At 55.4% G+C, this 12,443-nt stretch overlaps 1 protein-coding gene across 9 annotated transcripts in view; it reads right to left on the bottom strand.

The window, feature by feature from the left end:
• Positions 1-12,443, bottom strand: part of MYT1L (myelin transcription factor 1 like) — a gene marked incomplete at its 5' end in the record, with an annotated part of 133,517 nt that overhangs the window by 88,305 nt on the left and 32,769 nt on the right. For 6 of the 9 annotated variants that reach the window (XM_081265479.1, XM_081265477.1, XM_081265473.1 and 3 more), the window contains one exon: positions 166-1,137. In XM_081265479.1, coding sequence (XP_081121605.1) covers positions 166-1,137 — 972 coding nt within the window. Of the gene's footprint in view, positions 1-159; positions 1,138-12,443 lie in introns of all 9 variants that reach the window. The other 3 variants (XM_081265476.1, XM_081265474.1, XM_081265472.1) reach the window with 1 other exon arrangement.

Below are 12,443 nucleotides of genomic sequence, written 5' to 3'. Positions count from 1 at the left end.
TCAGAAACATCATCACAAAATATAATTCTGGCACCAACTCTGGAAGGGGCCTCAGAGACGGGACTCAGTGAGAGTCAGACTGTAATTGAGGACCATCACCAACATCTTTTGTTCAGCTCATGTTTCCATGAGGCAACTTACATTAGGTAGAAATATTACCTTTACCATAGTATGGCTTTTTGACATGGCTGTCACTGGACCTGGGCTTCCTGTCCTCCCCGGGAAGCTGTCTTGGAGACTGGTCCTCGTACGACCTCAGAGTGTCCCTCCTCCCGGCGTCCATGGCCATCTTCTCCCTCATGGCCTTGGCCCTCTCCGTTTCCAGGGCGATGGCCTTCTCGAGGAGCGTCAGGTTGCCCTTGGTCATGTCAAACACCTCCTCAGACCTGTCCGAGTTGATGGAGGTGGTGTCGTCATCCCTCTCCTGACACCCGTCCTCCTTGGCGCAGCTAGAGAACGTTCTGGGCCTGGGGCTGAGCTGCTCCTCCAGCCGCATGAGGTTCATCATGTCCGAGTAGCTCCGGTCAGGTGTCCTGCCCGGGAAGTCGTCCTCTGGCCGGCCGTGCTGCCGGGCGCTGGCGCTGGGCGGGGGGCCCCGGTCCTGGGGGTCGGTCTCGCTGAGCTTGCGGGCCAGGTCGAAGCACTGGTTGCGCAGGCACTCGAGGCTGCTCAAGCACACCTCCTCCTCGCTCTCCTCGCCCAGCCTCTCGCCCAGCCCGTTACTCACGGGCTTCCCCAGCACCACGTAGTTCACGCTCCTGCTGTCCTGCGGCGCCATCCCCTCTGCGTGGCCGCGGTCACCAATGCCGTCCGAGAGCACCACGCCGTGGCCCTGCGCCAGCAGCTTCAGGGAGTCCACGGTCTCCCTGACCACGTCGCTGTCCAGGTCCAGGCTGAGCTCGCCCTTGCGACTCAGGCTCTCGCTCTGGCCGCCCTCGTCCTCCAGGCTGTGGGAGGTGCTGCTGTTCATCTCGGACTCGGTCCGCGCGCGGTGGGCCGCGTCCTCGGCGATCTTGCCCAGGTTCAGCAGCGACTTGGCCACCAGCTCGTCGTAGTTGTCGTACTCCTCGTTATTGTTGTCGTCCTTCTCCGCATCCTGCAGCAGGCGTGTGCCGTGGCAGCTCATCGGATGGTCTTCTGCAAAGGAAATAGAGAAGACAAAGGGAAAGAAAAGAGAGGTGGCTAGAACTGGGAGTTCAGGGGCAACCGCAGGACACAGCATGGCCAGGCAGGCCCTGGCGTGGCCCAGAGCAGGCCCTGGCTGCTTCTGGTCACGTGTCCACAGGAGGGAAGTGAGGGGGCCAGGTGGAGCGAGGCCCTTGGAGCATCCCCCGTGGGCTGCTAGTCCCCCGAGTCAGTCTGAGACCAACCAACACACATGATAAGCCCAGCGTAAAACAGACATTCCCACTTCCGAGGTTCAAGATGGGCCTGTTGCTGCACAGGTTTATTTATGCGCAGCCCGGCAGCCGAGTACTGACCGTATCCACCTTCTCGCCACACTTCTCAAGAGCTCATGAACTCTTGTTTTGCCAACTCTTAAACAGATGTTCTCAGCAATTGCTTTTAAATGGTCTATTTCTGCAGTCCCACTCAGGCGACGGGGAGGGGAGCCTGCTGTGCTGAGGACCTCGCAGGCCCCTCCACGGGGAGCTCGCATCAGACACACCCAGGATTCGGCTGCACTAAGAGCGATTCTGAGTCCAGTTCCTTCCAGGGACTTACGTGCCACAGAGTGAAGCCACAGGAACCCCACAGCACAAGTGTGAGGGGAAACCCGCAGGCCTGTGCAGAGGGAAGGGCCTGGGAGGAGTTGGGCACTGCAGACAGTGCTGCCAGGTCTCCCACCACAGTCACAGGGACCCGGGGGCAGCTGGAAGGAATGACAGGAAGATGGGTGTTGTGTTCAACCTGAAAACGTGTTTAGGGAGGATTTCCAAAAGAGGCCACATCCAACATGCGGCCAAGCCCTCTACTGAGAATCACACTCTGTTAACACTCAAAGAACATTTGGGATTTGTATCTCTATTCGCCTTTCCACGTAAGTGATGTTGTGTGGGTTGCACAACAGATAACACGTGGCTCTCGAGTGCACCCCCTCGGGTTGATTTGGCCACTGTCTCCCATTTCCATGTCTCTTCTTTGTTTCCATGACTAAAACACCAGAGTGAGAAGAATTTTTAACATTAGTAATGGTTTGGGGGGATGAGGCATATTGACCAGTAGAAAATGCCAGGTGACTAAAGCTGAGATACTGAACTCTGGTACTTGGTTCATGGATTGTATGTTAGTGAAAAGAGATTTGGAGCTCAATAGAGACTAACCCCCTGGAGTCAACAAATAGCTAAGATCTGCATCCCAACACTGAGAGCCAAATGCACCAGGTCAAATGGAGCAGATGCCGTCTCTCTTCCGGACCACTCTACGCATCGTCTCCCTTATTACAAGATGATGTATCCCCAAAGAGCAGCAGAAGGAAAGGACACCAGACCAGGGGACGCCATTGGAAACATGGTGGCAGTGCCACCCTCATGCAAAGCCTGCTGTCAGCCTCGGTTCAAGCTTCAGAGCCAAGTCAAGCCTGTTCTAACGACTTTGGGAACACCAGCTTTATATTCTTGTGCTCACGGCTATGACTGGAGAAGCGCCCTGGGGAATACCAAGTTGGTGGCTTCTGCCCGCTGACCCTGGTGGCTGTCCTGCCCCCTGGACCACACGATGAGTTCCTAAGTCCTGGTTTGAAACTGCGAAGGCACACATGCAGGTGGAAGCATTTGGAAGTTGAGTCAAAGAAGGAACCGCAGCCAGGTGAGGCCTACGATTTCCCTGATCACCTCCATGAGTTCTCCTGGGAAACTAGGCCTCCCGTCTTGGAGAATTTTGAAAAGCAGCAGGTGTTGACAGTGGATAACAGACAAGGAAACCTATCTGCCCCGTGCACTCCCCACAGCCTCGCAGAGCCACACTGGTCACCAGACGGTGGCCCAGACTTGAAGGTCTGTCTTCCTACCAGTGCAGTGGGGATGGGACGGCCGCTCTCCTGTCCTCACCTCAGTTACTTCAAGTTACCTGTCCTCCCACAGCGTCTCTGGACTGAGGAGTCCGGCTCACCTTTTGATAATGAGGTGTCTGTCAATCTCACCACTCAGGCCGCGTCAAGATTCAAAGACGAGTGGATGAGCTTCCTCACACAGCCGCACGGCCACTCTGACGGGTGAAGCCGGACAAGCTGGGACAGGGCCCTCCTATGGGGAAGTGGGAGAGTTTGGGGCACTTCCCATGGGAAGAGGGAGAGTGTGGCCCGCCTCCCACGTGAGGTTCCACAGCACGGTGGCGCACTGTGCCTTGGCAATCATGTGACAATGAGCAGGAAAGGAGGAGTCACCTGACCAGGTCCCCATAGGTCCTCTGCTGCTTGTGCCTGTGTGAAGTGGGGACGTGGGCATCCGGAGCCTTGGCAGACCTCTGGTAGGTGGGGACAGAGAAACCGCCAGGACATCTCTTGTGAGAGTTGTGTTGTTAGGAAGCACTGCGTGGCCTCCTGCCCCCCAGAAGCCTGGCACACATGGCTGCTGGCCTTGTCACACTGCCTTGTCCCAGTGCACTCGACCCCTGAGCAGGAGGGGGAAACCAGCACACTGCAGAAGGAGCCTGAAGTCGGGCCACAGGATGTGCATCTGAGCACACTGCTGCCGTGGGGTGTGGCTTTTCAAGTTCCTAATGCTCAGGGTCGTCCATGGCCAGGAGTCCTTGCAGGTCAGCAGAGCCTCTCCATCACCACTATCTAACTGCTCTGAAGCACATTCAGAGAAAAGCAGGTCTTCTCTGTGCAGACTAAGGGAGGGGCAGTTGCTCATCAGCAAGAGGATGTGCCTGTGCCTGGGCGTGGTAAGATTCAGGACCATTCATTGGGAGCTTCTGGATCTCTACCTCTGGTTTCTGCATCCAGGCAATTTACATGGGGAGTGGTTTTTGCTGAACTAATGTGAAATGAGTCACATGCATACCTGGGCTTTGGCAAATAGACCACAATTTCCTGTGCCATTCGGGATTAAAAATGTGGTACAAATCATCCACAAAGTGGATATTAGCCATGAGAATTTCTTGAGTCAGCTACTAGTTTCTATACAGTAATTCATGTTCTACCAAAGAACACCCTTGTGATGAGAAGAACACTGTTTTCTGAGAGTCAAAGTGCACACTCCTGCTCTAGGTAAAGGAACATGACCCCTTGGAGAGGGTCCAGAGAAGCTCATGCCACTTTCTTCCCTTGTGGAGTTGTGCCTTTTTAATCTGTCATCCCCAAAGTGCCAGAGAAAACAGACTGTGAAGGGTGGTCACCTCTCAGGACACCAGCCCAGGCTTTGGCACTGGGGACTGCAGAAGTTTCATCCTGGGATGGCCATTGGAGATGGCCTGTCCAGCCACTTCCAGGTGATGAGGCACGGAGCCTGTCCTGCGCCTCCCCAGTGACCACAAACCTGTGACCGCTGTTACATGTGCGCTTTCAACCCACAGAGTTGTATGACATGCTGTGGGGCCACCTTATTTCCAAGCCAGCTTGCCAAGTGCAATTCCCGCCACACACGCATGGTCAGGCAGTCTGGAGGTTTTCCTAAGAAAAGTATAAGATCCTTTGGGTGTTTTCCCTCCATCCTCAGGACGAGTTCGTGGCCACAGCTCTGTGGACCCAAGTTTATGAACACAAGCAGTGGATTCTGAGCAGTTTGTTTCTAGGAAACATGCCCGACACAGCTTTGGAGACACATCTGGTCCAACCGAGTCACTGCTGTTCCTTCTAGTCACTACAATAGGCTACCGTCAAGCCGGTACTAACCACATCAGGGCGGACACCACCACAGGCTGCCAGGCTGAGGAGGCCTGGTCTGAGCCTTACCGGCGCTTCAAGCCACGGAAGCCTGCCGTTCCACTGCACTGGAGAGGTGCCCACTAACTACGGGAGGGGAGAGTGGCAGCCATGCTTCTGACCTGTGAACTGTGGACCTGTTCACTGGTGATCAGACGATGGTGCTTCAGTAGCTATTGCAGTGATAGGAAAGAAACAGTGGCACAGGTCACACATGTCACATAACCATGTCACACGGGGAGGGACACACAGGCTGCACGTGTCTGTGTTCAGTAAGTGAAATCTGTAAGCTGGACTTCAGCGCAGCTCACCAGGTCTCCTGGTGAGAGGAAATCTGTCTGTCCTCACTGAGGCATGTGAGGACCTTCTGAGAGGCCCCAAGCCTGCTGCTCCTTCTGACAGGGGACAACACAAAGCAACACCGGGCGAGGGACTTCTCAAGGCACCTGCTGTCCAGAGACAGCTGGGATGGCACGCTGGATTCTGGGTGTGGCGCTGCACCACCGTGCAGCCCGCCTGTTTCCACGGTGACCAGACTGCAGCGCCCTCCCCACCAGGGCCTGGGGCTCGCGCAGCACAGCCAGCGGGTCGTCTGCCCCTCCCAGTACACAGGGTCCCTCTGCCGGCCCCAGAAGCCTCCTCTGTTTCTGGATTCATCTTCTGATTTCCCCCTTTGGTGCTTCTTGTTGGTGTGGCCTGGATTGAGGAGGTGCTGGAATTCCCTGGGCCCTATCAGGACCACCTGCCAGGACCCCGATGGAGGCAGCTGAGGTCCATGGTGTGGAGGGGAAATCGGAAAGTCAGGAAAGCCCTGGGCCCCGGACCAGGACCAGAGGAGCCCTGGCTGCCAGCTCCAGGTGCCGGCACAGGAAGGGAGAACCGAGCAGGGAGGATGAGGGCAGGCAGGCGAGAGCCAGGATGAGGATGCAGAAAGGGCTCCGGAGGGGCAGGGGGACCCAGCCACCTTGAGGCTCTGCTGTGCTGACCCTCTTCCCAACAGACACATCTGCCACTTCTTCAGACCAGGGAAGCAGCTCTGGAACCTCCCTGCAGGTCTCCTCCAACGCTGTGAAAACCTTGGTGTCCCTCCCTGGCTGGTAGGACAGGGACTGCCCAGCGGGTGCTGCTCAGTACCACAGCCCCAGCTCACGTAGGACCCACTTTTGAGCTCCTGCTCCAACTGGGCTCCTCTTCCCGGATGGTTCCTTTGCTTCTCATTTGCTCAATCAACATAGCCAGTGTCTCCTACCTCGATCTGTTTTTTTTTTTCTTACTTTTCCAAACTAGAGTGTGTTTTTCTGATATAATCTGTCCTCTGCAGCCCCAAACCCTTAAGTGTTAGTCACACATCTGAACATCACCTTCAGTGATATACCTGTGCTGGACGGGTGGCCCAGGCAGCAGTGATACACCTGTGCTGGACCTTCAGTGATACACCTGTGCTGGACAGGTGGCCCAGGCAGCAGTGATACACCTGTGCTGGACGGGTGGCCCAGGCAGCAGTGGCACGGATGCTGGGGGCACGCAGGGACACCAGCTGCTGAGGGCCATAAAGGTAGAAGAAGAAGTATTTGAGTTTCCTTCATGTTTAAATTATCCAAAGCTCTTAGAAGTTGTTTAAGGTGAATGATTTCTATTGGGCGTATGATTTCCTAAAGTTCGTAAAAAGTTGTTGAGCGTTGGCTGGCTTTTCACGTTCTAAACCAGGGAAAGCAGGGCTCTGAGTTGCATGGGCTTGTGCTGGTGCCGTCTCTGTGTTTGCGAGATCTCTACAGCAGTCTGTTCCACGTCTGCGTAAGCTCTGCTTGGAGAGGGAGACGTGTCCTGCTGTGGCCCTACCTTATGGCCTTCTTAATAGAGGGCAGGCCAGTGCTTACCTGGGTTAGGACCCCAGCCCAGGCCTCTCCCACTGTCCCCCCCCCCCTCCCCGTTGTGCTGCTGTGAAGCAGCAGGAAAACAGGAGCTGCTCACAGGACAAGCAAGACAGCAGGAGGGACCGGCACTGCAGCTGTGCGGCCTGGCAAACCCCTGTCCCAGGCTGCAGTCTGTGCTGCTCCACAAGGCAGCGGTGATCTGGGCGCCGTGTGTCCTGTGGAATTGCTGAAATTGTGCAGTGGTGTCCTGGCAGCTGTGCAGTCTCCTCTGGGGTCCTCTCCGTGCTGCAGTCTTGTTGCTCTGGAGAATCGGCCCCTGGCGGGCCACGGAGGGCCTGCTGGGCTCCACTGCCCTGCACCTGAGTCCTCGATGTTGTCTTTGCCATCTGCCTTTGTAAATCCGTCTACTCTGCGGAGCAGTGGCCAGGGTCCCCCTCGAATCTGGCAGGGTCCACACATCCTCTTGTGGTGCCTGCCAACTCAGTCCAGGGCCGAGGGGACTAGACTGGCTGGCTCCTCTCCTTCACACCTGGAAGACTCCCCGCTAGGTCACTCGCTCCTGAGATGCCCCTCTCCCTGCTCCTGTCATTGTCAAATCCTCCCAGGACACAGGAAGGAAGAGGAGCTGGACACCCCTGCCAGGGGGATACTTGTCTCTCACAAGAACAAGGTCCCATGGAACAGAGGCTACCTGAGACGGGCATGCACAGCCTTCCCTTGGCTGTCCACCCACCTGGGCTCAGTGCTGGACATCTTCACACTGAACACAAGGAGCCTCTGGAGAGGGTGACCTTTCACAGTCCTTTAATCAGATCACTTTGCCCAAGCAGCCCTGCTGGGCCCAGGGGCCCTGACCACTATCTGCTGCGTCACACTGAGAGCCGGACACAAACCAAAGGCAACATGCTTGACTCCTGGAAGTCGTGCCGGTGACACAGGCGAAAACAAGACCTGCTATGGTGTCAGAGCGGTTCCTGCTATAAGGAAAACTGGACAAGGTAGGGGACGGGCCGCTAGGGAGGGTGGGCTTCAGAGAGGAGGCCGGGCCCCATGAGGGGCATCAGTGGCCTGAGGGTCCTGGAGCCAGCTCTGCAGGAGGGCACAGAGCACTGGGCGACACCTGGAGGTGAGGCTCAGCCTGGAGCCCTGGCAACGGGGAGGGGGCATGAGGAATGGATGTGGTGAGGGCCAAGCCTCGGTGCCATCTCCCGAAGTCACAGGAGAAGCACATCACAGAGCCCTGAGAGCAGCCCCCTGTAGGCCTGCTTGAGCAGCCTCTGTCCCCAAGCAGTCCCACCCATGGCTTCTAAGGCTACAGCTCCCTGCAGGCCCACATCACTGCCTCACTGCAGATGAAGAGTGACTCCAAGGAGAACTTTTGCTCCATTGTTCAAAGTCATGGAACCGGGAACACTGGTTGGGTCCCAACCTGAGCAGACCACTATCACTCCCTTGGCCAACAGGATCGTCCCCAGAGAGCCCAGGAGTAGTGGGCAGCAGGCAGCCTGCCCTCCAGGGCAGAGCCCAGGCCCCACCCAGGGCCCAGCCCTGGCGTCTGTTTCCACCGAGAGCTCAGCACAAGGTTGACACAGCCGGGACGGGGAATGGAGCGCAGGCCAGGACATGCAGAGGGAGGTTTCCTCGGCTGCAGGGACCGCGTCTCAGTTCCAGGGGAAAGGAACCCGGTGGTTTATCATGCGAGGGAGATGGTTTGAGTCACATGCATCGTGCGTCGGCTGAGCACCAGCCCATCCCTGGTGTGAGCGGTGCCAGGCGGTTGTGTGAGGGGGAGATGGGCTCTGAAGAGCCACCCTCTTCACTGTGGATCCAAGCGTGTCACTTCTGTCACCGTGTTTGGTGAGGGCCTGTCCCATTGGCCAGGGGTGAGGACGCTCACAGGAGCCTCTGGCTGTGACTTTTGCAACACAGGCACAGGCCTAGTTTGTACATGTGTTTACAGAACAGAACTTTCACTGGAACGGACTGCCTGCTGGCCACCATGTCCTGCCATGGCCTCTGGAGCCTGGGTTTGGAGTGTGGTTCTCTGAACTGCATGGTTCGAGGGGGGCTGACTGTGCTGGCTTTCCGACGAGCACTCCCCCAGCCCAGGGGAGGTGCCTGCACAGGGAAGGGCTCCTCAGCCAACATCAGCCACATCTGTGAATGGAGTAGGTGGAGGAGAGCGGACCTGCAGGCAGGAGGCTGGGTCCCTGTCCTTGTCCTACAGGAAGCCGCTGCCTAGGGCAGTGCACAGGGGAGCAGCACTCCGGCCCTGTCCTCCTGTGCCCGCTCTGCCTCACCAAGGAAGTCTGCTCCGGCTGACTCTGCTGTCCAGAGCTAGCCCTGCAGCTGTACAACAGGCCGCAGGCCAGGAGGCCGTGGGGCAGGGCCTTCTGACTGGGCCAAGGGCTCAACTCTCTGATGATTTGAGATGCTGTATTGCTCATTCCATAGGCTAAACCACGATTTAAAATTTCCACTAAACTAAATGAGGTAAACTGAAGGAAAACTAACAATTTTCACCAGGGAGCTAAGTTGCCTACAGACTTAGAAATATAAAAATATAGAAATAAATATAAAAATAAAAGTTTTAAGAAATATAATCTTAGAAACTTATATTTCTTAAAACTTTTATTAATTAGGCATCTAAATTAATGGAATGTGAATGGAAGAAATTTAACTTATTCATAAAGTATTTTAGTTTTTTTGTACTGGGAATTGAACTCTGGGCACTGGACCACTAAGCCACAACCCCAGCCCTATTTTGTATTTTATTTAGAGACAGAGACTCACTGAGTTGCTTAGCACCCTGCTTTTGCTGAGGCTGGCTTTGAACTCGTGATCCTCCTTCCTCAGCCTCCAGAGCCGCTGGGATTATAGGTGTGCACCACCGTGCCTGGCCATTGATAAAGTTTTGAGACCTTGCTTTTAGAAGACACTTTAGGTCTCTGGCTTACTTAAGTTCAGGGATTCGAGACTAGCGGAGGGTGGCGTCCTGCCACCACAGCTGCCTGAGAGCCACTGGCTCGGCATGTTCTGTCCCATCCTGCCTCCGTCCCTCTGCTATTGTCTGTCTCTCTCTCTTTCCCTCTCACAATAGGTCAGTTTCCAAACTAGCTGGACAACCTTGAGCCTGCTTGGCCCAGAGGAGAGTGCACGTCCCACCTTTTGGTCGTAAACCAGGGACTAGAAAAGTCTAAGACCCGGCTTTCTTTTTCTGAGAGGGTGCAGGTGTGTGCCCACCTCCCCAGTCAGCTGGGCTGGGAGCCTCCCTGGGGCGTCACACCCTTGATCTGCGTGTCTGTCACCCTGCTTCATCCAGGCAGAGGGAGGCTGTGCCACCTCCTTCTAAGCAGCCTGCAGAGACAACTTTTTTTTCCTTTTTTTTTTTAGTTGTAGATGGGCACAATACCTTTATTTTTATTTATTTATTTGTATGCGGTGTTGAGGATCAAACCCAGGGCCTCACAGGTGCTAGCAAGTGCTCTATGACTGAGCCACAACCCCAGCCTGAGACACCATTTTTTTAATGACTTTTAAAAAGACAGTAGTTTAATGGCTCTTGATATCCAAAACTCCAGATCTGATTTCCAACTCAAACCTTTAAAGCCTCTTCCCCGTTCACACCTTCCAGCTCTGCCCTCTGAAAACAGCTGCATTCTTCAAGGGCACACTCTTTCCACATTATATCATGCATTTTTTTTTCTGGTGAATTTACTCAGTGTTTAAAAAAAAAAAGAAAAAAAAATGAAAACTCCTCTCAACCCAGAGGCCTCTGGGAACCCAGAAAACACGCGCCTGGAACAAGCCATGGCTGTGCTCCAGAAGCTGAGGCACGTGGAGTGCACCTGCTGGGTGCAGGCCTGGCCTCGCAGCACAGTGGCCGAGGGTGCTGACCCTGCGTGGCCCCACCCCAGCACTGCTGTCTGAGTGGTTGTGCACGTATCACACTTTCCTCCAGCCTGGGGACAGGACAGGGAGTGCGAGACGGCTGAGTCAAGATGGCCAAATTGTGGCCCAAGTGAAGCCCTGTGCCCCTAGGTGACCCGCTCTTAGGGATGGCCACAGCCAAGAGCCTGATGTCCTTCCAGGCATCAGACTGCTCGGTGACAGACTAGCACTTGGAACAAAAATCAAATTCACGAGGCATAGGGAATAAGCTGCTCTTCTTAAAGAGGACCCCTGGGGCAGACGGAGCTCCCTGCCTCCCCAAGTTCTCCTCTCATCACAGGCAGAAGGGGGTCCCCAGCACACTGTGCATGCCACTTGCATTTAAACATGCATGGCTTACATCTTTATCACGTTTCCTGGTTTGTTTCAAAGTACCTGAACATTTGGGAAATATCAGGTTTGATTATGTTTTATATTTATGCATGGAGAGCGGTTTTACCACGGACTGATCCCTAGAAAGGTCTGGCTTTTGGAAGACTTGCTCTGAAGCCTCAGGGCCTCATACGCCAACCTGCCCACCTTCCAGACGTCCCGACACCCATCCTGGATGTAGGGAAGGCCAGTCTTTAAGAGGATGAAGCATCACTGCATTCCTTCTCCCAGGGGCCCACCGTGTCCTCACGCTGAAGCCGTGCATACTAAACATGTCCTCTTTGTTCTGCGTTGGTCTCAGAACTCTTCCCTTTTCTGCTGACTGCAGGAGAAATGCGGTTGGCTAATTCTGATTTTCACAGCCTGTCTGCATTTCAACTCGCTTCCCTCATCAGGGACATTTCCCTGAGAAAGACATGAGAGGATAATTGGCTAATCAACATGGAGAGCAGCATCCTGAAGGGAAGCTGGGGATTCAGGGCCAGATACAGGCCACTGGCTCAGCACAGGGCTCCGTCTTCCCCTCACACACTCGAGCCTGTCCATCACCAACTGTCAGGGTGCTTCAGCAAGCTGCAGCCCAGCGCAGTGCGTGGCTTAAAAGGAGGCAAGCCCCAGGAAGTTGTACCATCAAACACCATGTCTGTGGGAGGAATTCACAGGGCCATTTGCCTGGCCTTCCCTCAGAGACAGGGAGCTGCACAGAGGAAGACCGAATCAGACACAGGACTGTCATGGTGAGGCCCCACGGACACATCCAAAATCAGTTTGTGGGAGCTGATGGCCAGCCCCTCAACAGGCTGCAGGAGAGTCCAGTGCTCTCCCCTGACAAAAGTCGCCCCTCTGCCGTGACCCCACCTGCATTTGCTCTGCTAGGGCTGTGGCTTTGCTTGGCCTCTGTAATCACACAGCACGGTGGAGCAGCTGTCACCAGGGCTCAGCTTCCTCTAACCCCTCTCCCCTGGGGCACATGCACAAGGCTGCCATGGCACATCCTGGCCTCCATACAGGGACTGCAGAAGGCAAGCCGGATGCCGTCGGGCATCATCCTAGCCATGGGGGCCTGTCCCAAGTGCGCCTGTCCAGGGCGGGCCCGAGACTCCTCAGGGAACAGGAGAAGGGACCTCACAAAGTCTGGCAGCAGCACAGGGGAGGAGCCGTCTGTGGGGGCTGGTCTGGAAGGCCGAGCCCCTCCTGGCAGATCTCACTCCTGCACCTGGAGAGGCAAGGTGTCTGCACAGGGAGGCAGGTATATGCACATGTGCATCCAGGTCTTTGTTTAGTGACTGTTCTGGGGGGACTGGAGCATCACATGCACATCACTCACTGGGCCCTGATGGCCGTTTAATCTCTTTTCCTCAACAGAAACCCCAAATCAC

The sequence above is a fragment of the Spermophilus citellus genome (genome assembly GCF_964194105.1).
Source record: "Spermophilus citellus genome assembly, chromosome: 13".
Lineage (NCBI taxonomy): Eukaryota > Metazoa > Chordata > Mammalia > Rodentia > Sciuridae > Spermophilus > Spermophilus citellus.
The sequence above is the reverse complement of the archived record's forward strand: the minus strand, read 5'-3'. Positions and strand labels throughout refer to the sequence as shown.